Source organism: Brassica napus, chromosome A3 (genome assembly GCF_020379485.1).
Source record: "Brassica napus cultivar Da-Ae chromosome A3, Da-Ae, whole genome shotgun sequence".
Lineage (NCBI taxonomy): Eukaryota > Viridiplantae > Streptophyta > Magnoliopsida > Brassicales > Brassicaceae > Brassica > Brassica napus.
In genome coordinates, this window is record NC_063436.1 from 23,453,892 (window position 1) to 23,480,841 (window position 26,950).

The following is a 26,950-nucleotide window of genomic DNA, read 5'->3' on the forward strand; positions in this document are numbered from 1 at the left end:
ACAATTCTAATTAATGATAATATAAAATCTGTTACTTCTAAAACTATACACTTTATTCCATTTTTTGAATGAAAGTATCTTCGTAAACATACAAAATATTTTGTGACGTTGCAATTATACATACACATAATATCTGCCTCTTCATATTGGCGTTACTGTGTTCCTTCTCGTGAGGTGCGGGCCGAGAGGGAACACATGGTGCGGACCGGTCATGTTCTTATGCCCGTACAAGGTGCGGACCGGTCACCTAGTATTCCTTAAGTTTTTTACCATTTATGAAGAATAGATTTTTCTTTTCATTTTCCTTCATTCCTTTGTTCGTAGAGAATTATAGAACAAATCTATTTTTCATTAATTTTGATAAAAAAATTATCATTCCCAAAATTTTATTCTTACTCATTCATTTCCTATCCGTTCCTATTGTTCATATGATGATTACGAGTCACGTCCTAGTATTTTGACAAGCGCAAGCGCAACAAGTCATTTGATTTTATGGCCTGCAGTAGTGGGCCAGTAACTGGGCTTCCACAACGCGACGAAGTTGCATCGACTCTTGTCTCTCTTCTTTTGAGGGAGGGGGTTTCTTTAAAGAATCCCTGTCATAAATCAATCTACTGTTAAAGGTGTTCCGCTCCAACATCAAATCCAGCCGATATTTTTTGATCATTCCTACTCCAAAATTATCTTCCAATGGAACCCCGGGAGAAGGGAGCGCGCCTAAGAGTTGTTCAAATTGAACATGCAGAGATTTGAAAGGATAATTGAGCAAAGGAGCCAGTTCACCATTGAAACACAAATGGACATGGACCCATTTCAGATATGAAATCACACCCCGAAGCTGAAAACGGAAATAAACAAAGACACTAGTATCATTAGAAAACAATGAAAAAACTTGTTAAAAAAAAGAAAAGAAGAAGAAGAAGATCAAGATCGTACCTCATCAAATGCATAATTTACGCCACCCTTTACATCATACAAATCACTGGGGGATAACCCAGATTCCTTTTCCTTGAGGAAGTTCAGTACCTAGACAATCACTTACTCAGTACCAATAACAAAACTCTGTCAAATATAAACACCGCATATAACTACCTCATCGTAATACTTCCATGCTTCTTTGCAGCGCTTTATGCTATTCATCTCATGAAAGCAAGTTAGATCGTCATTAGAGGAAACCAAATCTGGATTGTTCCATTTGCAAAAATCATCACATAATGCAGGATAATGCGACTCATTTCCACACTATCAACAAAAAAACAAAAACAGACGTTTATACAAAAATAATTAATTAATTATTATATAAAAGAAAATCGAAACTTAGATATTGAAAACTATTGTGGAGAAAACAGCAAGTTTCCTTTCCAGAAATAAGATGGATAAGAGTGAGATCATGCCCAGCGATGTTAGATACAATTTCCTGAGAAGCAAAACAGATCCTTGTCATGCATATTACAGCTACATGCTTTCTAAATACTCTGCTGGTGGAGGAGCTGTGGTGGAGGGTGCTGCTGTGAATATTGAACATGATGATCACACCAAGGATCTCACAATCATTAATACACCTGCACAAGTCCCAGCTATTACTCTTGCTGCGAGAGTAGCTTGTCTTGTTTCTGTAAAAGGGCTGGACCTTGAGATGCACCTCAGAGACACTCAAGTGAGTGATACAAGGTTTAATTTTCTTAGGGATGCTTCAGATGTGTGTCACGCATTCTACCAGCGCAGCCTTGCCTACTACTCTTTTGGGAATAAAAGTCAACTCAAAGCTCGGGCACAACCTCCTCCTGTGTTCGATACCCCTAACACTCAGATCCTGCCTCTGCCTAACCTTCTGCAGTTCAGACTTCCTCAAGGGATGACATTGAAGCAGCTCGATACCATTAAGGTCACAGCTCAATTTTCCCTGTGGTATGGGTATTACTTTGTGTGGGCTTTGAAAGGGAATGTGACCCAGCTTGAGTTTCTTAATCCATCACATAGCTGGTACCCTTTTTACAATGAGTTTCAACGTGCCTATGAGAGACTGTTCAAGCCCCCCAAAGATACCATAGAACAGCTGTATAAGAGTGCCGAATACACAGAGGCCATCCAGAAAGGTTTCTTACAACGTATTCAACTGGATGATCCTATCAAGGTGCGTAAATGGCTGGAGCAAGGGGAGAGGGCAATGATTGATTGGCATGAGGCTACATCCAAACCATTTGCTATGAAGGAGGTTCAAGAGCTGCTACCACCTCAAGGACCAGATCCTAAGAGACAAAAGCTTGACGTCTCACTTCTGGTTCCAGAAACCCAATTTCTCGCTCAACATCAGGTAATGCTTTCTACACACTCTTATGATGTCTTTTTTCTTCATTCTTCCTCTCGACTTTGTATCCAACTTATTGTTTTACACATATATATCCCAGGGTCCGTCTTCACTTACGGTTTCTTTTCCAAACCGACAAGCCGTTGAGATCAAGGTGTCCTCGTTGTCCGTAAATCTTGCATCGTTGAAGCAGAGAATAGCTGAAGTGATCCAAATTCCAGCGGACAAACACAAGTTAAGTGGAAAATCGGGGGTTTTGAAGGACGACAACATGACACTTGCACATTACAATGTGGGAGATGGAGACATCCTAACACTGTCTCTGTGAGGACAAAGATCGATAGATGGAGAAGGCTTGTGTGTGTGCAGAGAAAGGCTTCTCAAATCTCTTAACTCTAGAAGAAGGCATTTCATTTTCTTACTCGGTTATAAAAGTTCTCTTTTCTTTTCCCAAAAGACGTCGTTAATATGTGTGTGATACCCCTGCCGTTTCAGTTTGATAACAAAGTATGAAAAGAAGTACTACATTTCTTATATGTAATGCGAATGGATTGCATATGGAGTTCAACCAAACATTAATCCATCTTTTTAAAACCTTATAACTTTTGTTTTCACCAACGCTATAATAGGTTTGGTTTTGCTATGGTTTAACCTCTTTTTTTTGTGCAACTGCCATGGTTTAACCTAAAAATCAATCTATCATCTATTAAAATAGAGTCACATTACTTTTTCATGTATGATTTTTATGGGAGAATTGGAAAAATGAGACACTTTGAACTTTTGTTTGTCACAATAAGACTTCTCATACTTTTGATAATTTTGGACATGTTTTACCCTTCTTTAATGAGAAAAATAGTAAATTAAATTTTAAAAATGTAAAAAAATATGAAAACCGTTGGAAACATAAGTATGACAATATATATGTTTAAACTTTTTAAAAAAAAAAATGGAATCATATTTTATTTTATCTTCTAGCTACAATTAGAAAACTCATTCTGGTAATCTACCTAGTTTATATATCCGATTTTATGTTTTAAACATAGATATATCAAGGGTATATACCGTAAACTAACATTTCTTGTATATTCTAACTTAGATAGAATCAGTTACGTTATAATCAAGAAAGATATCTTCGGTCTACCTACAGTTTGATAACGATATATAGCCACAACTCAATGATATAAGTTGGTTATATTACGTGACATAACTTGTCCTACCTTTTACCTTATATGACGCCTACAGGAAGAATACATTTCTCACCTACTATACGGTATTCTGCTTAGGTAGTGTATATATTATAGGCAAATCGTGAAAATATGGAAACTTCCATATTTGGTTAAAAAAGTTTCATAAATCTAAACTAAATCTACCATAAATCTCTCAAAATATATTTGAAAATATTTTCTCCACATTCTACAATGCAATGCGAAAGGTGATTGTTGTTGATGGAACTTTTCTGAAAAATAAATACAAAGGAGTTCTACTTGTTGCTACTGCTGTAGATGGTAACTCTAATTTGTATTCGATTGCATTTGGGTTGTTGATTCAGAGAATGAATGATTCATGTGGGTGGTTCTTCAGACAGTTGAAAGGGGTTATTGCTGATTGTCAAGACCTAGCTTTTGTCTCAGATAGAAATGCGTCTATTTATAAGGTGCTAAACTTTGTATGATGCTAGACCTATTGGGTGTTAAGGGCATGGCCTCTCTGTCTGCAGAGCATGGTTCAAAAATATGATCTCGGTGAAGTCGATTTTTCCTTGCTGATATAACTACTATCTCACTTCCACCTACCACAAACCTACCTTGTACAGCAAGAAACACTTTTTACTAAAGAGTTCATTATCCAGGTGGGCATGTGATGAAGAAACATTCAAGCAGTGGACTTCCCGTAGACCTTACAAAGTAACATGAAAGTGAGTGATGGTGACAATGCAGAGCTACATGAGACTGAAATGGCCATGTAGAAGTGGATGCACTCCAAAAACAGTGCGCTTCTACCCTTCCACATCAGCAACCAGCATCCTCTTTGTTGCGAGAATCAAGAAAATGGCACCAAAGGAAAAGGTGTTGTGATGCCACTGTTTTCTATTAATCTATTACAATCTCACTTTAAAATTTTTTGATCTCAATTCAAAGTTCTTGACTGAAGAATAGAAAGTAGTTTGCTTAGAACAATTAAGTTTTATAATTTGCCAAATCCCAATTCATGAACTGCAGCCGATTTGTGTCCACTAGAACTTGCCACTTTTCAAATGTCAAATTCTTATGTACTATGATATTGTTTGTAGCGAGATGCTGGTATGTATTCCAATAAAAACATATTACAATATTGTTGCAAGAAAAAATGAAAGATGCAAAGAATGAATAATTGACAATGGCATCAGCTCCTTTATCTACAGAATAAAATAGTAACAAAATCCATCACAAGCTTGCCTAGTAGACTTCCACATTCCTCTGCTCACTCCTCTTTAATTGCTTCTTGTACTCCAACCAATCGATCCCTGTTTAAAATCCCCCAACCATCTTTGGCAGCAAGTGATATCATGATCTCATCGATACCCTTCTCCATACCCTTGAGACCACACATGTAAACAAAGGTGTTGTCTTTTTTTTTCCAGCAACTCCCACAACTCTTCTGCATACTCTGCCATTCTTGTCTGAATGTACATTTTCTCTCCCTTCTCGTTCGTTTGTTCTCTGCTCACCGCAAAGTCCACCACAAGCTTACTGTGACTAGGATCAAACTCCTGTCATTATTATCCACATAGGTCAACCCACCTCTTCGTACAAGAGGAGATTAGTTTACCGTGACTAGGATTACCTCCGTGTAGAGTAGTGAGCTGTTTGTGGATACATCCAAGAAGAGCCATGCCAAACTGTTGAATTACATATATAGCCAGTCAATGTCAAATGGTGACCGTCCAAAGAAACACGTAGAGGAAGAAGAAGACTGTCCCACGAAACCGTAGACGAAGAACAAATCTTCAGTTCCCTAATTCGTGTCTGACAAGGAAAAGGAGGAACATGAAAACGAGATTAGAGCAAAAATCAAATTAACACATACCGTTTGTGAGAAATCGTAGGATTTGATGAAACTAATGAGGAAACAAAGAACTGAGCCGACGACGACGAGCAAACGAGGACGACGAAACAGAGAGTACAGAAGAAGAAACAGAGAATAAGAAATAGAGAAGAAGAAACATAGAACATAGACTATGGGTTTTAGCCGATGAAGGAGGTGAAATCGTCATTGAAGAAAGGAAAGGAGATCGGCGGAGAAGATGATAGATGGTAATTAGGTTTAGTGATGTGTATTTACCTTTTATCTATTTTACCTTTTTTAACTTTATAAAAATCTAATTAAAATATCTAAATTTAATAAATAAAATTTAATTTAGATTAATTTGGGGGTATAAGGGTATTTACAAAAATTAAAGTCCTAATGAGACAAAAAATGTAGATAAAGTTTTAGAGTGACAAATCCAAGTTGAAAGTGTCTCTTTTTTCCAATTTTCCCTTTTTTTAAGTTGGTTCTCTTAAAAAATATTAAACATATGTTTTTATAATATCTCAACAAAAATTAATTATTAAATGCGTTTATTTTTTTTAATTATTTAGTTACCATATCTTTTATTATTGACTAGGCCTGGGACGGATCGGGTATCTGGACAATTTTAAGTTATCTGGATCCGGATCTTTATCCGTCGGATCCATAATTTTACTATCCTTATCCGGATCCGAGGTTCTCGGATATCCGGGTGTCGGATATCCTTCTAAAAATTATAATATCCGGCGGATATAAGGATCCGGATTTAGATCCTTAAAATAAATAAATAAATAATATTAATATAATAAAATATTAAAGATAATTTAAAAAAAATTATAGTGTTTTTGATTATTTCTATGTATAATATTACAAAATTTATATAAAATTTATATATATTATTATAAAAATGAAAATATATTAAATAAAGTTAGTTTTTATATAGATATTACTATTTTTGAAATAGTTATTAATAAAACTTACACGTCCGGATATTCGGACTAAAAATCAAGATATCGGGATACGGATCCGGCTTTGACGGATCCAACATTTTACTATCCGGATCCGGATTCGGTACTTCCGGATATCCGGATTTTCGGATCGGATCCGGATCGAATCTCTGATTGAATCGAGATTTCGGATAAAAGTCCCATGCCTATTATTGACCACCAGAAATTATATTTTATTCAATGTTTCTCTCTCACGGAATTTTTTTGCCTTTTCTCTAAAAGAACAAAACATATGTTTTTGTTTGTCTCCGGCTCTCTCTTTGGTGCCGTGAGGGTTCCTCCCCCTCTTTCCTTTGAGCCGATTTTTTCTCCTGTTTCCAAAGTAAGACAGTGAAAGAGTGTAACTGCCATTTATAAAAATAAAACATTTCCATATTTCAGAATATAGAATGATCTCACCTAATTTTTGACTAATGATGACCTATAAAAAATGTTCCTAAACCCAAGAATAAGGGATCGACTACTCAAGACTTCAACTAGAATGTTAGGCGGCTAGAACTACCATTACTAGACGTAAACGTTGTAGTTTCCGATCTAAAGATCAATAAATATTACCTTTGATCATTGATTTTTGTCTTTAATGCTTACTTCTTGTTTCCATAGCATCACCAACAATCCGGCAGAAATTTACTCTTAACATAAATTCATAACTTTTTGTCTGTGTTGCTGCATGTCTTCACCGTTTATTGTGCGTGAATTCCTCATGAGTCATGACCATCTTTAGAAAAGCTTGGATTATTCTTAGCATGGTATTAGCAATGGATCTTGGTAAAATTTCAGTTTCTGTATTAGGATTGGAGACGATCATTGTACTCTCTTTGTGGTTCAATTCTAGTTTGTAATCCTTTGACAAACAATCGATGAATTTCAAGTGTTAAAAAAAGTTCATAACTTTTTTTCTTCTGATTTTTGCTTATAAATATAGATGTAGATACACAAGTAATAATTATAAGAGTTTTATATATTAAAATATAAAATATTAGTAAATATTTGGGGTTTTATAACGAGCATAATATATAGTCGTGCATCGTAAATTAAACATGTGTCTATAAAATAAATTATATCAACAATGGTGATACAAATATTATTCAATCAGTTGATAATACATAAGTTTGTTAAATTTTATAGAATTAATTAACTGTTTTGATTTATATTAATTTAAAATCGTTATGCATAATTTTTAAGAATACAGTTCTTGTCACACATATACTTTAGATAATTTGAGACTGGGTCACATGACATGAGCTTTCAAAATTTTCAAGTATAATCAAAAGGCAGAAAGATATAGAGAAGAGATAAAACACTGAAGACACAAAAACCTGCAAGTTTAGGCTCCTTAGGAACCTTGTGGTTATAAAGTCTGATTTGTTTCGCTATCATACATGTACCAAGCATAAACACACAACACAACAAGAAGGCACTATTTTGATGCCGAGCGAAAACACTCACCGCTTCATATTGTTTTCGTTCGAAGTCTAAAGAGGTAAGCCAGATCTTTAAAAATGTTACCAGCTCCATCGAGATTTATACAAATACTTTTGTCTAAAATCCAAATAGATGCTGAAATCTGATCGTTGGAGATGGGATTTTAGCACAGGAAACAAAAAGGAAAACACAAAAGCCCTGAAAACTATAAATGTGCGCTGGATCATGAACTACTCTTATTATTCTGGAAGACGAACCAGACTTGGAACATACACATAGCAAAGGTTGTGACAGCTATAACCCAACCCATGTCCTGCTGCCTCCACAACTTGTTTTTTAATCTCACCATCACTTATTTCGTAAATGATGACGTCAATATAGTTCTTCGTGGCATTGAATTCCCCGCACCATGCAATGATAGTACTGGTCTTGTGGTCGATGAAGTATGTAGGGAAATTGTAATATGGCGCATAATGTAATATCGGGAGATCAGGGCCAGTAACGTTTAAATACTTACTCCAACAAACAACCTCATCAGTCACCTTGTTTGTAGTCCACAATTCAATGTTCTCACGTTTATGCTGATGTAGTAAAGAAAGCCTATCTCCTCCAAAACTTGAGAGGACTAATGTACTAGCACGACACAGAGAGGTACATTCAGTTTCAAAGGGAACACCACAGCCTATGTCTTTGAATGTCTCTGCAGTGAAATCAAAACTTTGGACGAAGATTTCGGTTTCCAAATTACCCTTCTTCCTATGAGCAATCCAGTACATGTTTCCATTCATCGACAAAGATTGATAATGAGGAGACCAAAGCTTTACACACGAATCAAGAGCAGCATCAACACTTCTCCAGAGTTTAGACTTGCACTCATATATCTCGAGACCTGAATTTTTCATAACATTAAACCTCATGATCTTGTAGTTTTCACGAGATACATTGTCGTATCCAAAACCATAGACGATACTATACCTTTCGAAATGTCTCGAGGGTTCAATCCAATAGAATCTCCTCAAAACCGGATTCCAAATTACAAGCTTACTAGTATCTCCTTCAATACATTGACATAGCAATAAACCGTCGCAGTGAATCATTCGACTAATTTCAGGTGTACCTTGAAAACGTGAGGGAGCTTGGGTCTCAAGATTGAAGAGGTTAACTGATTCATTGTGATGCGCCAGTTGTATGAATTGTTCCCGGGAGAGATCCAAGTGTTTGTAGATGAATCTCTTGTCGTTAAAAAGAGAATACCATTGTTTGCAAATGGATTTAAATCGTACCAAAGATCCGTGTGGAATCCTGTAAAGTATCTCTTCTACTAACTCGAAAGGTAGCACCGATGAACGCTTTGACAACTTTGAAGAAGCCATGGAAATATTTGGAAAACTATTAGGTAGTCGAAGATCAAATCTAATTTAGGTTTTGTGAACATTTTGTATATATAGCCTTTCGAACTTAAATTTCTATAATACCCTTAATCTTAAAATTGCTGAAATAAAAAGCAAATTAACACAATAATAGCAGAAGGTTCTCTCTAAGTGTTGACACATCAGACTTTTAGAGTCTTGAGAGACTTACATGTCATTAACTGAAAAAGCTTGTAAAACCAACCAAAACATTTCATTTATACAACTCAGTATTTGGTTAAGACACGTAAGCTGACAACTTCATCCCAACAAAGAATCAATCCATTCGACATCTTCATAGCTATCTTTAGCACAATCAAAAGTAGAGAGGAGCTGAACCAAAAGCTTGGTCGTTGTTTTCCACATGAGGAGCCAGATCAATGAGTACCCAGGGATGGCTTGGCTTTTAAGATCGCTTTTGAGTTTACCTGGATTGAGATGGATCTGTACGTAACTCGCGGGTTGCTCTAAGTCGCGTCCGTAACCCGCAGTGAAGCTCTCCAATCTTCAATTCTCATTCATCGCAATCGGTAATTGCTCAGCCACCACAAACTCCGTCTTCATTGTGGCGTGCTCTGGTATGCGCCAGGAACCTCACCGTCGTGTCTCTGCTCCATCGTAGCCGCCGGAATCGTCGTCAACCAAATCTGGCGAGGAGAACAATTAAACGCTACAATGGTGGAATTTGGAGTATTTGCAAAACCACTCCCTGACCTTTTGCTTACTTTCAGTTCGAGACCCAGACTTTGGAATGTGCAGAAATTCCCCCGCAAATCAAACCCAAAGTTCCAATTGTGCAATTTAGCCCAGGCAAATATTTCAAATTTGCAACTTTGGTCCGCCGTCTCTTGATGGTCTTCAAATTGGCACAAACTTTTTAATTTGCAAAGGTAACCCCACGATTTCGCCTCAAACTTCTCAAGTGTGCATTTTAACCCCTACCAAATGCAATACAGTATATACATCTAATTGCATCCTAAAATGAATAAAATATACGAATAACAAATGGTAAAACTCATAAAAATAGTGTGATATCAATTTACATGTCGTCTTTTCTTCTGCTGGAGAATATCATGTAGTTTGGCTAAAGGATCAGGATGGTCACACGGAAATGACGATTGATCTTCAGATGAAAGTTCACTAAATTCGTCGTATAGTGATATCGGTTTACATTAATTCTGGTCCTGAAACGGTTACGGTAAGGGATGGGTTTATGGTATCTGGGCCGGGTTCATCTGATAAAGTGGTAAGCTATGAAGCACCGGGACGGCATATGCTTGACGTCTCCCGTACCAGCTGCGTTTCCGGGACGGGGACGGCGCGGGGACGGCGTGGGGACGTTTCCAAAACGTTTCAGAAGAGGTGGGGACGGCAGAGATTTTTGGGGACGGCTTGGTTAGGTTCCGGGGACGTTTCCTAAACGTTTCTTATGTAAAGTCCGTATAGTTTTGTAAAAAATTGATTATTTACCTTTTTTTTGATGTTTTTTAGTTTTGTAAAACAATTGAAAAAAGGAAACACGTACTTATATAAACAATTAGGGTTACAAAGTTTATCATCATCTCTTAAACTTAAACAACTTCTTATTCAGTTATTCACTTCATCTTCTTTCTCTCAATTGATTCACGTCAAAGGAAACACATTAAGTATGATTACAAATCCTGTTTTTTGGTTTGTCAATTCTCACGTAAAAGTAGATAGTATTAGATAGTATTGGTTTGCTATGGTTTGTTTCACCACGTACGTATCTGTGATTTTAGCTTGTAGTAAAAGTATACGTGCGGTGCAGGAAAACAAAACTCTGTTTTTTTTTTGTTTCATGCTACGTATGTGTATTGTTTCTGTTTGATCTATATACAAGATTCTCACGTGTGTTTTTTTTTTCAGGTTAATCATGACTTCTCAAGGAGCAAGTGATAGTGTTGACAATGCTTCTGAAGAAGCTCCATTATGGAACTACGTGACTAAATTAGAGAAATCAGGAGCAAAAGGAGGCACTTGGAAATTTAAGTGCAATATTTGCAACGAAGATCGACAAGGCTCGTATTTCAGAATTAGAGCTCATCTACTTGGAATTAAAAACCAAGGTATTGCTATATGTAAGAAAGCAACAAGGAGTCAAAAATTTGACATGTAGAAGTTGGAAGATGAGTTTGAGAAGAAGAAAAACGAGAGTGGTTCTCGAGCGCTTCCTTTACCTTGTGAAAATAATGAAACGGATCATGCTTCAAAGAAAAGAAAGGCTGCTGATTCTGCAATTGTTAGATCTTTTGGTATTGAAGTCAGGGATCAACTGGATCAAGAAATTGCAAGAATGTTCTACAGTGGAGGTCTACCGTTTAACCTTGCAAGAAACCCACATTATCATAGGTCTTACCAGTTTGCTGCTGAAAACAAGATTGATGGTTATGTGCCTCCTGGTTACAATAAGCTTAGAACTACGCTGCTTCAGAAAGAGAGAAACAATGTTGAAAGATTATTGGTTCCATTTAAGTCAACATGGAAAGAAAGAGGGGTGACGATTGTGTCAGATGGTTGGAGCGATCCTACTAGAAAACCTTTGATTAATTTCATTGCTACTTCTGGAAGTGGTCCTATATTCCTCAAGGCTGTGAACTGTTTTGGAGAAGTGAAAGATAGATTCTTCATCTCTGGTCTGATGAAAGAGGTTATCAATGAAGTGGGTCATCAAAACGTTGTGCAAATCATCACTGATAATGCAGCAAATTGTAAGGCTGCTGGAGAGATTATTGAAAGTACGTTTCCTCATATTTATTGGACACCATGTGTGGTTCACACCCTCAATCTTGCTTTGAAGAACATTTGTGCAGCAAAGAATGTGGAGAAGAATGCTTCAACATATGAAGAATGCAATTGGATAACTGATGTTCATGGAGATGCACTTGCAATAAAACATTTCATCATGAACCACAACATGAGACTAGCTATCTTTAGTAAGTTCTCTCCTCTTAAATTGCTTGCAGTTGCTGATACACGTTTTGCCTCTATCATTGTGATGCTTAAGAGATTGAAGCTTGTCAAAAGAGGCCTTGAAGCTATGGTCATAAGTGAGGAGTGGTCTACTTATAGAGAAGATGATGTGGGGAAAGCAACCTTTGTGAAGGGCAAGATTCTTAGTGATGATTGGTGGGAGCAAGTGTCATACATTATTGATTTCACAAGACCAATATATGAGATGATAAGGTTTTGTGACACTGACAAACCATGTCTTCATTTGGTATATGAGATGTGGGATTCCATGATTGAGAAGGTGAAGTCTGAGATCTATAAGAAAGAGAAACGTCCAGTGATTGAAGTTAGCTCTTTCTACACAGTTGTTCATGAGATTTTAGTGGATCGCTGGACAAAAAACAACACTCCTCTGCATTGTCTAGCTCACTCTTTAAATCCAAGGTAATTGATTTTAAAATATATGTTTTTTTCTTTTTGTTTCATTGCCTCATATAAGACATCTTTTTCATTGTAGATTTTATAGTGATGAATGGCTAAGTGAAGATTCTACAAGACTTGGTCCACATAGAGATCCAGATGTCTCAAATGAGAGAATGAAGTGTTTTAGAAGATTGTTTCCGAGTATTGATGATCATCTTAAGGTTATGGATGAATATGCTTTATTCTCCATGAGAACTGGTCCTTTTGAGGATTTAACATGCATTTCGGTGATGTTTACTATGGAACCCAAGAAATGGTGGGCTAACTTTGGTGCTCAAACTCCTTTCCTACCGACTTTGGCTTTTAAGTTGCTTGGACAGCCTAGTTCATCTTCATGTGCTGAGCGTAACTGGAGTACTTACTCATTCATTCATTCACTTAGAAGGAATAAGTTGAATCCAAGTCGTGCTCAAGATCTAGTTTTTATCCACAACAATTTGCGTTTCTTATCAAGGAACTCCGAGCAATACGAAAAAGAAAAGACAAAGATGTGGGATGTTGGTGGAGATGATTTTGATTCTATGGAAGATATGGGATATTTGGAGTTTGCAAGTCTTTCACTAGATGAACCAGAATTGGAGAATGGATTGATCGATGATTAGTTTATTTTTTATTTTACTTAAGATATTATAGTGATGTTTTATTTTATTTAAGATATTATTATGGTGTTTTATTTTATATGAGATTTATGCTTTGGTTTTAATATTTATATATACATATTTATTTATATATATATATATATATATAGACGTACCCATGCCGTACCCGTATCCATAAATTTTAGATTTAGCCGTTTCCCGTCCCCGTCCCCGCCCCCGTATCCGTCCCCGTATCCGTCCCCGTATCCGTCCCGGTGCAACATAGGTGGTAAGGTTATCAGCAACGATTACTGAGTGAGCCAACGTCGAGAAGAAAAGGTGACGGTAACGGTGAACTTGGCCATTGTTAAAAACGTCTATATGATAATCTGCTTTCTTTTGTCTCCTTCAATATCGGGAATTTTACGGTAATATTTAGTCATTCATTTGTTTTTCAATCCTGAAATAGTGACTATGAAGCATAAGAGATTTTTATAATAGAGTATTTAGGCCATGGAGGCAATGAAAGGTGTTTTGTATAAGAAGATTAACGTTGTGAAGAATGTTGAGGAGCTGATGAAATTTGAGCCTCATGAAGTTTATTTAAGCTGATTTTCTCAAGTTTTTTCGTAACACTAAATGTGTTCTCACCTTTTCATCACTCTTAAGAATGATCTTTAATGAAACTGAGATTTCGAGATTGTGAGAACTTTTGTTTGGCAAATTAGGAGATGAAGGTTCTAAAACTAAAACAAAATTGCAGTCCAAGACCATGAGGAGGCCCGATTAACCACAGTCAAACTTCTTTATTTTTTTATGTTTTCAATGTCAAAATGTGAGAGACATCGAAGAAGTAAGCGAAAGAGAAAGTAACATTTGTCATTTTGATGGCCTTAAGAGTTAATGGTGAAGCTATATCATCCGAGAGAATCCAAGTATGAAATCTCTAATATTCCTTCAACCTTTTTTGCTGGTTTTGATATTTGTTTTTTTCTTGCCATAATTTATGGTCATAATGTTTACCTTTAAGGAGGCTGTGTACACATTTCCTCTTAGTGTTGGAAATGTGTTTAGGTCTTTTTGACTTTCTCCTGAAATTGTTAGAAGAATATTTCCTACATGTCATCGTCATGTGCACATTAGGAATGAAATTGTAGAGTTTGATATTTTGATCAAGGATTTACTTTCTATTATCAATATACGAAAAATAAATAGACAATTAGAAAACTAAAATTTCTTTTACTTTTTACTAAGTTTCAAGTTTTAGAATCTCTGCACAAGATTCTCAATGAATCATGAGTACTGATTCTGGAAATGGAATTACTTTTTTTTTTACAAGGATTTCATCTGTTACAACATTTTCTTGCTGTATAATTTCACAATGTTCCTTTTTCTAAAAGAGCGAAAGGAATTTGTTCTTATTTTTCATGTTGAAAAGTATTATGTAGATCATATAGAGTTTCTTTTTTAAAGACAAAATATTTTTCATATCTTTAATTTGTTTTCAAACTCAGGTTGATGTTCAATCCATATGCGAAAGTTGTATATGACTATCTCAGATTAATAAAAAGCACCGTAAAAGCTAAAGTCTGAATGTATATTGTAGGTACACGGTATACCTTTCCATGCTAGCACATTTTTTTCAATAGAATTTTGGTGAGTTTTCTAAAAACAAACCACCTATGTAACATGTTCAGATCAGATTCTTCTAAAAACAACTCTTGATAGCCATAGAAGAAACAAGTCACACCTTAAAATGCCACCTTATCAATAAGATAAAATTTTATAATATCTATTGGTGTGTATACTTTTTCAAATTGTTTAAGCAAATTTGATACACTATCAAGAGTTGCAGAAATTACATTATGAAATTAGCTTAGTACTAATTTGTAAAATACAAAATTTATATAGAATCTCTGTACGCAGCGTAGCGCGGGTATTAACCTAGTTATTATAAAGGAGGAAACAAATAAGTAAACTGAGAAAAGAAATCAACAAATAAGTAGCTTTGTAGGATTTTTTTCTGTTTTTTTACATAAATACGTGTTTTCCATTTTTTTTCTTCTCGAGTATATTGGAAAATTAATATCTATAAGAGTTTGTTATTTTCAGGATATAATTTTCTAATCTAATTAAATATTCCAGTGATATAGACTGTAATGTATTTATAACAATGATTTATATTAGGGAAAATTATAAAAATAGAACAAAAATTTACTAATATTACTACTATCTATACTATTAATTATTTAAGAAATGATTTAGCTGATTTGGTTGATTTTTCATGATTTTAGGCTGCATCAATAATTTTAATTAAAAATTTAATATTCATATGTTTAAAGAAAAACAGTTTTTATGTAATTATTATGAATACTATTAAATAAGAGTAATGTTGGAAAGACTATACAGTATATATAAAATTGGCTCATTTTTGGAGTTAATAGGCTCCCTAGGCAAAACTCCACTGAAAATTTCAAGCTCGTCAAAAGAAACCCAGAGAAAAACATGATCATGATGTATTTGATTGACTAATGACTGACCATGATCATGATGTATGATAAAAAGAGCATATGAAACTTTTTGTTAAGTTTTATCATTATTTGATTATTCCACTAACCAAATCCTTACAAATCATTACAATCTTCTTGACTAGACACAGTACATTGTTATATGAATCTACGATGATTATCCTTACTAGCTCTACAGGCATTATTGAAATATGTTGTAGCCATTACATAGAGAAAACCATACGTATATAACAGGCTATCAAGAGAGAGAGAGTTAAGTAAGTAGAATGTTGGAGTTGTAGGTGGCTCCGGCGGTCCAATCTGCTGGAAGAGCGTTCTGGGATTCGACCCAGTTGAGACCGGCGCTTCCATAGACTAAAAACCTCAAAGAGAGAGTGCCTCTTGGTGGATTCTGATAATCATGAACCGCTCCAAACACTCTCCTCATGCGTTTCCACTCTTTGCAATCCTCCTGAATCATATAGTCATGTTCAAATCTACTCACAAAACGTCAAAACTCTTTTGCATACAACTATACTTTTGAACCTCCAAATTGTTAAGAGTTAATATATATTTATAAACCAGGTATTTTGTTCGCACATGACATAATATACTTATTAGTTATGTCTTATTATAATTTAATATACATTTTCTTTTTTCAAAAACTTTAAATCAACCAAGTGATGGTAGCCTAGTTGAATCTCTTGGGGCTTAATGTGTACCCACATCAGTCATGTGTTCGATTCCCTCTGGAAACTAAACTATCATCATTTGGCTAGTCTAGACTTGGGTTTCGGCCCAAGTGGTTTACATGGTGGATCGTAACAGATGATCGGTTCATCCCTTGACATTAATCGGAAGGTATTCCAAACTCGGATTAAGCAGTGTGGTAGCCAGTCCACTCTGTAGCACTAAGTTCGCTCCTCCCGAAGCCGACCGGATCAGCCGATAGGGTTTATCAAAAAAAAAAACTTCAAATCAAACATCAAAAATTTATATTTGACAATTTTCATCAAAATGTATATGCTTAATTTTGTATATGCTTAATTTTGTGTTGAAACTTTAAAAATACTCACATATTAGAAATATTTTATAAAATATTTTTATACAAAATTTTTACTTGATTAATATTTAACTATAAATTTTCATATCTTAAGTTTTGAATTTTTACAACCAAAAACATTATTTCCAAGTAACAACACAATATAAATAAAAATTATCTTATTTCTTAAAATATGTTTTTATTTGACATTATATTATATTAATTTATAATCAATTGTATAATATAACATATAAATTTAATATTATTAATATAATTTTTTTAATTATATAAAAATATATTAAAAATTCATTAATGGTATCATTGATATTAATTACTTTAACTGTCAACGGGAGAGCTCAAATGTTAAAAAATCATTTCATAGATAATAATATAGATTCCTAAATTTTTTTTGAAGAATTATTAAAACTTTTACTAAATTGTCTATGCTTCTCAATATTTTAGGACCGGTCATGTATTAACGATGAGCGTCTGCGGAATACATTGTGTTAAAGTTCAATAAGTGTTGAAACTAGCGCTAAACATCCTCAAAAACTAGATAATATGTTAAAAGTGATCGATTACCTGCCAGAATTCAACGGCGAGGATGTCGTTGACACCACCAACGTACAAGATAAGGACGGCAAGATAATGAGGATTATAGCTTTTCTCATGGATCTTATACACCAGATTGTACCCTCCGTACCGGCAAGGGACCCTCTGGTACTCAACGTCAACCACACCAAAAGAGTAGAGCTGAAACTCTGTGCCGGGCCGAGCCATACGTCCGTACGCCTTAGGGCTAAAGATGAAGTCCGTACCATCTCCTTCTCCATAGTCCGTAGCCACTACGTATACTCCTTCCTCATTGCAGTGTGGAGGTATTTTGCATCTCACCTTTTTTAATAATTAATAATTAATGATATTAGTTTAGTAATGATAGTCTAATTACATGTATATAGCTATAGCATACCGTTGTGATGAAATATTAGGTTAGATATTGCTATACTGTTGTTGATGAAATATTAGATTAGATAAAATATAAAAACCTGGTAACAAGCACCACAGCCAGCTCCATTTTTCCATAGTCGAGATGAAACACCACTTACTTCACCATCATTGATATCTCTTCCAAATTCTCCATACCCACATGCTCCTCCTAAATAATATTCATATTCTCATCAGTAAATATTTATTTTTTTATCAGCAGATTGTTTTGAAAAAACTATATATTAAACGTAATGTCATACTCGACCCAAAGACACATAGACTGGGTATGAATGGTGACCAATGAACGACGAGGATAATGCATTCCCTAATGTTTCTAAAAATAATTACCATTCACAAGGAATAATAATTTTCTTTCATTCTTTTTTTCCGTAGAGTTTTAAAGAACAAAATTATTCCTTGTTAAATTTTAGAAAGAACAACGACCGTTCATTTTCCATCCTGATATTTTATTCCCGTATATTCTTTTTCTATTTGTTTCTCTTATTTCTTGAATGGTCACCAATCAGATCTTTAATAGAATTATTTTCCTAACCATATACAGATCCGGTCCAAAACAAAAGCCGGTTAAACCTTCATTTAAGAGACATCTAATATGAAAAAAAAAGCATTTAAGTTAATATTTTAGGCTTTTAAAAAAATAGTATATATTAAGAGTTTGGATAAACTTGGTAGATGTTACAGAAGAAATAATAATTATTAAGCTTGATAATGATATTGACTATTTGAGTTGTTTCTGTTAATGTAGCTTTTCCAATCATGCTTCATAATATTATAAAAATAAAATAATCAATTTACTCAAATATATATACATAAGAAAATAATTCAAATACGTACGGGAATTTCCTTTGCAATCGGGGCTGCCATAATAAGTAGCTCTAGAGCTAACAAAGTCATCAGATAAACAAAGAAGAGGCAAGAGGACAATGACTTGAACAAGCAGAAGAAGCAAAACGTGAGACTTCTTCATATGGTTATATGTAACTATTGCCACTTTGCCAGACTATTTTAAAAGTGGTTTGGGAAATAGATTAGTGTTACAAAAGATATGTGATGGTAGAGGAGAAGTCTAATATGGTATTTATAGTTGAAGGTAGAGTGCTTATTATAATATTATAAGCATTTGCTCAAGCATCGTTACTATTTCTTTTCTTTCCACTTGGCAAAAGCTATCTCAAATTTATATTTTCGCTAAAAACGCGTACTTGCACCACCCAAGTAAGAAATTGGGGAGGTAAGAGGTTGGTCGTGACCTGAACCTAGTTTCAAAAGTAAGAAATTTGGGATTTAAGAGGTTGGTCGTGACCTGAACCTAGTTTCAAAAGTAAGAAATTTGGGATTTAAGAGGTTGGTCGTGACCTGAACCTAGTTTCAATGTCATTATCATTATTTTCTTATAGCTGGGGAATCACATATCGAAATTCACACTTCACTTTTGAGAAATTTACCTATCGTATAAGTTTTGCGGTGAAAGGAGTAAAGATAAATATATTGAAAAGTTAAGTTACATATATTGATTATACAATTTTCTGATCATGATTAGTAAACAAGAAAATTCGAAAGCAAACTATATTAGTTGATTTTAAAGAAACCAAATTACCTCATTACTGATAGGAATTACCATTGGACTGACATGTTCGGTCTCGCTTTACTTATGGTCATGTTGATCTCATCAAAGATATTTTTCGCTCAATGCAGATATGATTGGCTAAATGGACACAAGCCACGATTCAAGTAATTATGTGGTTGCCTAAACACTTGTTTCACATATGTTTTCTGTAGCGGCATTCACAAACTTAGATCAAAGACAATGGACTTTGAAACTGTTTTTGCAATGAAAAGAGAAAAAGATATGCATATGTTGAAAAATTATTCATGGCCTCAACCAGACCAGTAGGATAACACGTATGCTGCTATTATTTGGTTAATGCATTCTCGCCTTTAACCACTGTACATAACTAAATACCGTGTGTGCCATATTCTAGATTTTGAATTCAGTGTAGAAAATTATGTATGAAATAATCTAATCATAAGAAGAAGAAAAACTGAGTGAGTAATATCAAAAAAAAATAGTGCCAATATAAAATGGTGGGGTACCATAGCTTTTGGGTCTAGCAACTATTGCCTGCAAAACGAAGTTCATTACACCTAGTCTTTAATAGATTGAGTTTTGATTAGTTGTTTGGTGCAGTGAATGAAAGAATTCTATAGAATATGATGAGCGTGCTGTTTTTCTGGAATCACAAAGGTTTCTGATATATGGTGTTTTATACATCTTGTATATATGCTTTTAAATTGGTTTTCAAGTCTTTATCGAGTCTTCCTAGTCCTTTTCGAGTCATTACAGGTCTGGAGTTGCATTGGATGGGAGATGAACCAGCTGGAACAAAAGAGGCAGAAAACAATGCAATTTGGTGGTTTTCACGCAGAACAGTCTTGATGACTGTTCCGGATAGCGGAGCAACCCGAGTGACTGTTCCGAGTGAGTGTTCCAGCGGCAGAGATTTTTAAGGAAACTACAAGTCATTACGGGATTTGCCCTAATTATCCCATCTTTTTCTCCCAGCCGCCTGTGGCTATGATATATCATATTTTTCTCTTTCTTTTTACATTCTACGCTAGTTTACAGAGAGGAACCAGACCCAAAAACTCCATTGTTGGATTTGCTTATTGTAAAGGGAGAAGGATCTCTACACTCTTGAGAAGAATCCTGAACCCTATCTCTTTTATTTTATTGATTCAGCATGTTTTCTTCATCTGTTATCTCTGTGTTTTCTTGCTCCATGGCTGAGTAGTCAGCTTGCTTAGTCTAGGGTGTTAGGGTGTTAGATCCGTGAGCTTGACATAAATAAGTTATAAATCGATTGTCTTCATTCATTGTTGTTCTTAAGGCTTGCATCAAGTTAACCACTTAGTGCCTGATTCTAGGTTTAATCTATTCATCAAAAGTGTTATAGGTTGCTAGACATAACTTGAATGAGCATTGCATCCCTAACCAGCGAAAGTAGATGTTAGGGTGTTTTGTGAACATATCGGACTTGACCTCTATTGCTTGCTGTCGCATCTTGATCCAAACGAGAGTTTAGGTATCAAGATCGATCAGCATAGGGAGCAGTACCACGACAGTGGGCTGTTCTACTTGAGTGATCCGAGTTCTAGACTTGCTCTTAATTAAACTTGAATAATTGTTTGGCTCACACTTGTTTAACACCCGATCAAACCACCCTAGGCTAGCATTTTTAATCATCTGAAAACTTTAATTCAATCTATTACTTGCTTGTTACGATTCCTCAACTTTAAAACCCCCATATTGTTTTAGCTTAATATTGATCCTATAGAAATAAAGTGTAACAGTTGGTCTCTGTGGATTCGATCCTAAAGTGCTACATCGACATACCATTCGATTGTGGTAGTGTGCACATTAGGTTATTTGGTGTGCGTATACACGTAATATCAAATTGGCGCCGTTGCCGGGGACCATCTTTTTACCTTTATTTTTCGGTTATTTATTTAGTCTAAGACCTCTAACTTGCCTTATTTTTTTTGTTGCAGCTAATCTTCCAGATGCATGACCAGTAGACATACTCGGAGAAACGCACAAGGAGAGTTAGTTACATTTACCAACCAGGAGCTAGCAAGGTTAGAAAGAACAAATCGTCAACAGCCAAGGCAAACTGACACCACTATGGGTGATCACGCCAATCAGGATGATCTCGCTGCGGCTATGGCACTCATGCAGCAGCAGATGCTACAAATGCAGCAGACCATCCAAGCTCAGCAGGATGCTGCTGAACAGGCTGCTCTCGCGCAGCAAGAACAACAGGCGCAGACTGTTCCAATCGGGCAGAGAAACCTTCCGCGTAACATCCCTACTACGCGCTCTGCCATTGTTCCTCCACTCTGCACCAGGCAGGACTTCGAGATCAAGCCTGCTTTGATTGGTCTAGTACAGAGAAAGGTGTTCTCTGGTCTCTCTACAGAAATTCCAATGGAGCATATTGAGAGTTTCGAAAAAGTCTGCAGTTTCACTCGCGCGAATGGTGTTCCACCAGATTACATCAGGTGCATGCTATTCCCATTCTCTCTTGATGGAAAAGCTGCACGGTGGTTGAACTCTCTCCCTACCGGCTCTCTCACTTCATGGGAACAGGTCCGATCAGCGTTCCTCAGCCATTTCTACTCTAAGGCGAGAACAGCTGCATTGAGGAACAAGATCACCTCCTTCAAACAGCTCACTGATGAGCCTTTCTGCGACACATGGGAGCGCTTCAATGACTATCGCAGAGAATGTCCTCACCATGGATTTGATGATGATTACCTCCTGGACATTTTCTATGATGGAGTGGACTGGAAATACCAAGGTGCTCTAAACTCTGCGAGCAATGGAGACTTCATGACTCAAACCACTGATGGAGCGTTTAAGCTGATTGAGAACATGGCTGCTAGCTCAGCTAATAAGAAAGAGGAGAGTGATTGCTCCAAGAAAGGAAACAGTTCTGACGCCCAGAAAATAGATGAGCTGACTGCCAAGGTTGATCAGCTACTGAAAAACAACCAAGGACACGTTTTCAGCATGGAACAACCTACGGCCGGGCATATTCAGAACCAGAACCAGCGACAACCGCAGAGCAATCCGCATGCTGTTCCAGCTACCGGGAACAGTCAACCAGATGAGCTGATGGGTCTGGGTATGATGATGCAACAGCTGTTGCAGGGTCAGCAGGTTCAGGCCAAGGCGTTGAATCAGGTAACCACGGAAATAGACACCAGGATGGGCAACATGTTCACTGAGCTGAATAACAAGTATGACAATCTTGCGATCCATATGAGAAAGATCGATGTTCAGCTTGCTCAAACAGCTGAGAGTGTCAAGAGGCAACAAGAGACGCTCCCTGGAAGAACTGATAAAAATCCTAGGACTGAGCACTGTAATGCAGTAGAGCAGCCGTTTGCTGAGACTATTCTAGTCGCAGAAGAGAACACAGAGCAGTCTGCTAGCTCTGGAGTGATTGCTCCCAGGGAACCTGCTGAGACTCCACCATCTCGAGTCTATGTTCCCAAGGTTCCCTATCCAATTCCACCTAGACATCTGATGGATCCCATTAGTGAAGAGCAGCTGATAGGTTTTAACAAGATGGTGAGAAGGCTTCCTAAAGAACTTGCATTCGAAGATGCTCTGCAGATTCGTCCATTGCTCCAGTTCTTTAAACACTGTAGAGAGACTCAAGAGGAGATCAAGGTCCTCTATATCAAAGCACTGTCTACATCAGCATTGAAGGTATTGCCTAAGGTTGATGATCCTGGAAAGTTTGTTTTCCCATGCTCCATCGCAGGAACAACCTTCAAGGATGCTCTGTGTGACTCTGGTTCTTGTGTTAATCTCGTCTCAAAGGCTATTGTAGACGATTTGGGTATTGCTGATATTGAGCGTTCTCAGCTGACCCTGACCTTTGCAAACTCTTCCAGAGCAGTCCCATATGGAACCATCCGCAGCCTTCATGTTCAAGTAGGGGAATGCATTGTTCCTGCTGAGTTTCAAGTTGTTGAGATGAACAAGGATCATGAGATGCCTTTAATATTTGGAAGGACATTCATGGCTACTGTTGGAGCAACCATCGATATGCCCAACAAGAGAGTCTTCTTCTCCAACATCAACAAGAAAGTTTTCTACAAGGTTGTACCCACCAGATCTTCCTCATCACACGCCTCTCGCATCTCAGTGTTTGATGTAGAAAAGCTGAAAGTTGTTCCAGAAAAGGAGCATGGTGATAAGGGTGAGAGCAGGCTGTTCTCTGATGAAGATCCTAGCACTGATCCTACTAAATTCAGAGGGAAACAGAAAGTCCAGAAGAAAATGATCAAGGGAGATCCTTCAATGACTTTGATACCTCTCAAGTGTGATGGAAACTCCATTGAGTATGAGGTAAAGTGCAAGGGTACCTCCAAACCGTTCTCTAAAGTCAGAGCCATTCTCACACATGAGCTGAAGGAGAAAGGAGACGCTGCTGTGAAAGGGTTGCTGAGCAGAGTTCTGAAGCTGAACATGTCTGATTGTGGAGCTTGTTTTGGAACAGGCCCTCCTGCTCAATCCGACTGATCCCAGTCACCAAGTCAAGCTAGAGACTTAAACCAAGCGCTTGGTGGGAGGCAACCCACTGGTGAGTGTCATTAACATTAGGATTTTCTTTTTCACTTATTTTTGTTTTTAGTTTGTTGAGTCTCAGGTCATAAATCAGAAAATCCGAGACCCTTGACTGGAGCAAGCAGCTGGCTGCTCTCATTCCAGAGCATCCTTTGCTGGAGCAACCGCGTCTTGCTCTGTCAGGCTGCTCCGCGCCAGGTAAGTATCTCGAAAAAAAAAAAAAAAAAAAGTTTATTCTTGATTTCACCTTCTCTCTGATTTATTTTCACACCAGGGACGTTGTGAAGTAAGTCTGGGGGAGGGTTTTCGTCGTTTACTAACTCGTTTCTTTCTTTTGTTTTTCTTTTGGGTCAATTCGAGTCAGTTTTTATTGAGTCAGTCAAAATTTTGTGGGAATTAGGACCTTATTCCGTGTTGATCACTAACCACCTCGTGCTTTAGTTATCTTATTCAGTGACCTTAGCAGTGGCGAAAGACACACATGTGGACCTGGAACACCCTGACATATCTCACTTGATTCTCCAGAAGGTTCTCAGCCGATCAGGTTACACTGGGTAGACTTAACTCCACCTTACTTGAACCTAATCTTGACTGAAATTCTTCTTGTTATGGGCATTAGATCAGGGAAACGAGAACACACTCAGGACTTCTTATCCTTTTTATCCATCTTGCTGATCCTGAGTGGCTAGCTCATCTTTAGCTAGTTCCCACCCTGCACCTTAGCCTTTATTCCACCTTCATGCATTTGTTTTTCAGTGTCATATGTGCAGATATGTGCAAAAAGGTCGGAGAGGAAAGGATCAACGCAGCCTGCTACTCGTTACTGCTGCAGAAATTCAGTTAGAAAGGAGAACAAGCAGATTAAGGGAGCAACTGCTCCATAACCAATGAACTGCACAAGAGCAGGGGTGGAGAACCAGAATGGTTGCAAAATCAGAACCACCAGTGGCACTCAGAACGATCATGTATTACCTCCTTCTTCGTCACATCACCATATCAGTCTTCAAAAAAAAAAAAAAAAAAAAAAAAAAAAAAAAAAAAAACGAGATTAATGTGATGGAGAAGGGGAAGAAAGAAAAGAAACATGGAGCCACTGGAAAGGTCGAGCAAGAAGTTGGTACCAAGTATTGAAGAGTGTGTAGAGGAAAGTAGAAAGCAGAACAATCAGTTGCCTGTTCCGTCATCAGAACAGTCGCACCAGATAGAGCAAAAACGAGTAGAGGCTGTGGACATCAATGGATCTATCCTCTCTTGCCATTTTGTGTGATATCCTGCATCCTCTTCAATGAAATGGTAGCCCCTAAACACTCTTAACTCCACCATTAAATAGCCTGTTCCACACCTAGACCGTCTACCCTGAATGATGCCTGTGATGAGAAGCTCACGCTACTCTTAAATGAATGTAGGGAGTTCTGTCTCGATAGTGTTGCTTTTTCAGGTTTGAGATGAAGAGTATGGAGCCGATTTTTGAACAGCAGTCAGTGGGGTTCCGGTAAGGGTGTGTTGTCCTAGTTTTACTGCTTGTATGGTTCAGAGATTCGTGGTTAAAGTATGGTTGCTGAGAATAGGAGAGTTCCCACACTTTCAAACCTTTCTCCCTGTTCTTGATACTTGATATTGTTTGAGGACAAACAAGGATCTAAGTCTGGGGGAATTGATATATGGTGTTTTATACATCTTGTATATATGCTTTTAAATTGGTTTTCAAGTCTTTATCGAGTCTTCCTAGTCCTTTTCGAGTCATTACAGGTCTGGAGTTGCATTGGATGGGAGATGAATCAGCTGGAACAAAAGAGGCAGAAAACAATGCAATTTGGTGGTTTTCACGCAGAACAGTCTTGATGACTGTTCCGGATAGCGGAGCAACCCGAGTGACTGTTCCGAGTGAGTGTTCCAGCGGCAGAGATTTTTAAGGAAACTACAAGTCATTACGGGATTTGCCCTAATTATCCCATCTTTTTCTCCCAGCCGCCTGTGGCTATGATATATCATATTTTTCTCTTTCTTTTTACATTCTACGCTAGTTTACAGAGAGGAACCAGACCCAAAAACTCCATTGTTGGATTTGCTTATTGTAAAGGGAGAAGGATCTCTACACTCTTGAGAAGAATCCTGAACCCTATCTCTTTTATTTTATTGATTCAGCATGTTTTCTTCATCTGTTATCTCTGTGTTTTCTTGCTCCATGGCTGAGTAGTCAGCTTGCTTAGTCTAGGGTGTTAGGGTGTTAGATCCGTGAGCTTGACATAAATAAGTTATAAATCGATTGTCTTCATTCATTGTTGTTCTTAAGGCTTGCATCAAGTTAACCACTTAGTGCCTGATTCTAGGTTTAATCTATTCATCAAAAGTGTTATAGGTTGCTAGACATAACTTGAATGAGCATTGCATCCCTAACCAGCGAAAGTAGATGTTAGGGTGTTTTGTGAACATATCGGACTTGACCTCTATTGCTTGCTGTCGCATCTTGATCCAAACGAGAGTTTAGGTATCAAGATCGATCAGCATAGGGAGCAGTACCACGACAGTGGGCTGTTCTACTTGAGTGATCCGAGTTCTAGACTTGCTCTTAATTAAACTTGAATAATTGTTTGGCTCACACTTGTTTAACACCCGATCAAACCACCCTAGGCTAGCATTTTTAATCATCTGAAAACTTTAATTCAATCTATTACTTGCTTGTTACGATTCCTCAACTTTAAAACCCCCATATTGTTTTAGCTTAATATTGATCCTATAGAAATAAAGTGTAACAGTTGGTCTCTGTGGATTCGATCCTAAAGTGCTACATCGACATACCATTCGATTGTGGTAGTGTGCACATTAGGTTATTTGGTGTGCGTATACACGTAATATCAGTTTCATTGGTTTTCTTTCACTACTAGCTATTTAGTATTAATAATAGGTTAGGTTAAGATCTATGCCTTGCGAAAGATGAATATTGTATTTAAAAATTATTTTACGTATTATATGTTTTTAACATATGATGAAATAATAAATATATACTGAATAATTCAAAAATAATT

The 26,950-nt window shown here is 36.8% G+C and overlaps 5 protein-coding genes and 1 non-coding gene across 6 annotated transcripts; 2 read left to right on the forward strand and 4 right to left on the reverse strand.

The window, feature by feature from the left end:
- Positions 1–484: 484 nt before the first annotated feature.
- On the reverse strand, positions 485–1,186 carry LOC125607104. The gene is made up of 3 exons (XM_048776808.1): positions 1,093–1,186; positions 937–1,026; positions 485–838 (listed from the first exon to the last, which is right to left on the reverse strand). Exons 1-3 carry the CDS (start codon positions 1,138–1,140, stop codon positions 491–493), a joined length of 486 nt encoding a protein of 161 aa, XP_048632765.1. The 5' UTR covers positions 1,141–1,186; the 3' UTR covers positions 485–490.
- A 186-nt stretch (positions 1,187–1,372) lies between these two features.
- On the forward strand, positions 1,373–2,636 carry LOC125607200 (probable splicing factor 3A subunit 1). Its single transcript, XM_048777050.1, has 2 exons — positions 1,373–2,314; positions 2,409–2,636. The coding sequence occupies exons 1-2, from the start codon at positions 1,373–1,375 to the stop codon at positions 2,634–2,636; spliced, it is 1,170 nt and encodes a 389-aa protein (XP_048633007.1).
- A 5,391-nt stretch (positions 2,637–8,027) lies between these two features.
- LOC106442538 (putative F-box protein At3g22650) lies at positions 8,028–9,161 on the reverse strand. Its single transcript, XM_022716760.2, has one exon. The coding sequence runs from the start codon at positions 9,159–9,161 to the stop codon at positions 8,028–8,030; it is 1,134 nt and encodes a 377-aa protein (XP_022572481.2).
- A 1,930-nt stretch (positions 9,162–11,091) lies between these two features.
- LOC125607201 lies at positions 11,092–13,252 on the forward strand. The gene is made up of 3 exons (XM_048777051.1): positions 11,092–11,284; positions 11,345–12,611; positions 12,685–13,252. The coding sequence occupies exons 1-3, from the start codon at positions 11,092–11,094 to the stop codon at positions 13,250–13,252; spliced, it is 2,028 nt and encodes a 675-aa protein (XP_048633008.1).
- Positions 13,253–15,799: 2,547 nt separating this feature from the next.
- On the reverse strand, positions 15,800–18,897 carry LOC106440264 (expansin-like B1). The gene is made up of 4 exons (XM_013881885.3): positions 18,620–18,897; positions 17,824–17,933; positions 17,360–17,671; positions 15,800–16,207 (listed from the first exon to the last, which is right to left on the reverse strand). Exons 1-4 carry the CDS (start codon positions 18,750–18,752, stop codon positions 16,010–16,012), a joined length of 753 nt encoding a protein of 250 aa, XP_013737339.2. The 5' UTR covers positions 18,753–18,897; the 3' UTR covers positions 15,800–16,009.
- A 3,083-nt stretch (positions 18,898–21,980) lies between these two features.
- Positions 21,981–22,087, reverse strand: LOC125607738. Its single transcript, XR_007338808.1, has one exon. It is a non-coding gene; the product is annotated as a small nucleolar RNA R71 (small nucleolar RNA).
- Between the last annotated feature and the right edge of the window lie 4,863 nt (positions 22,088–26,950).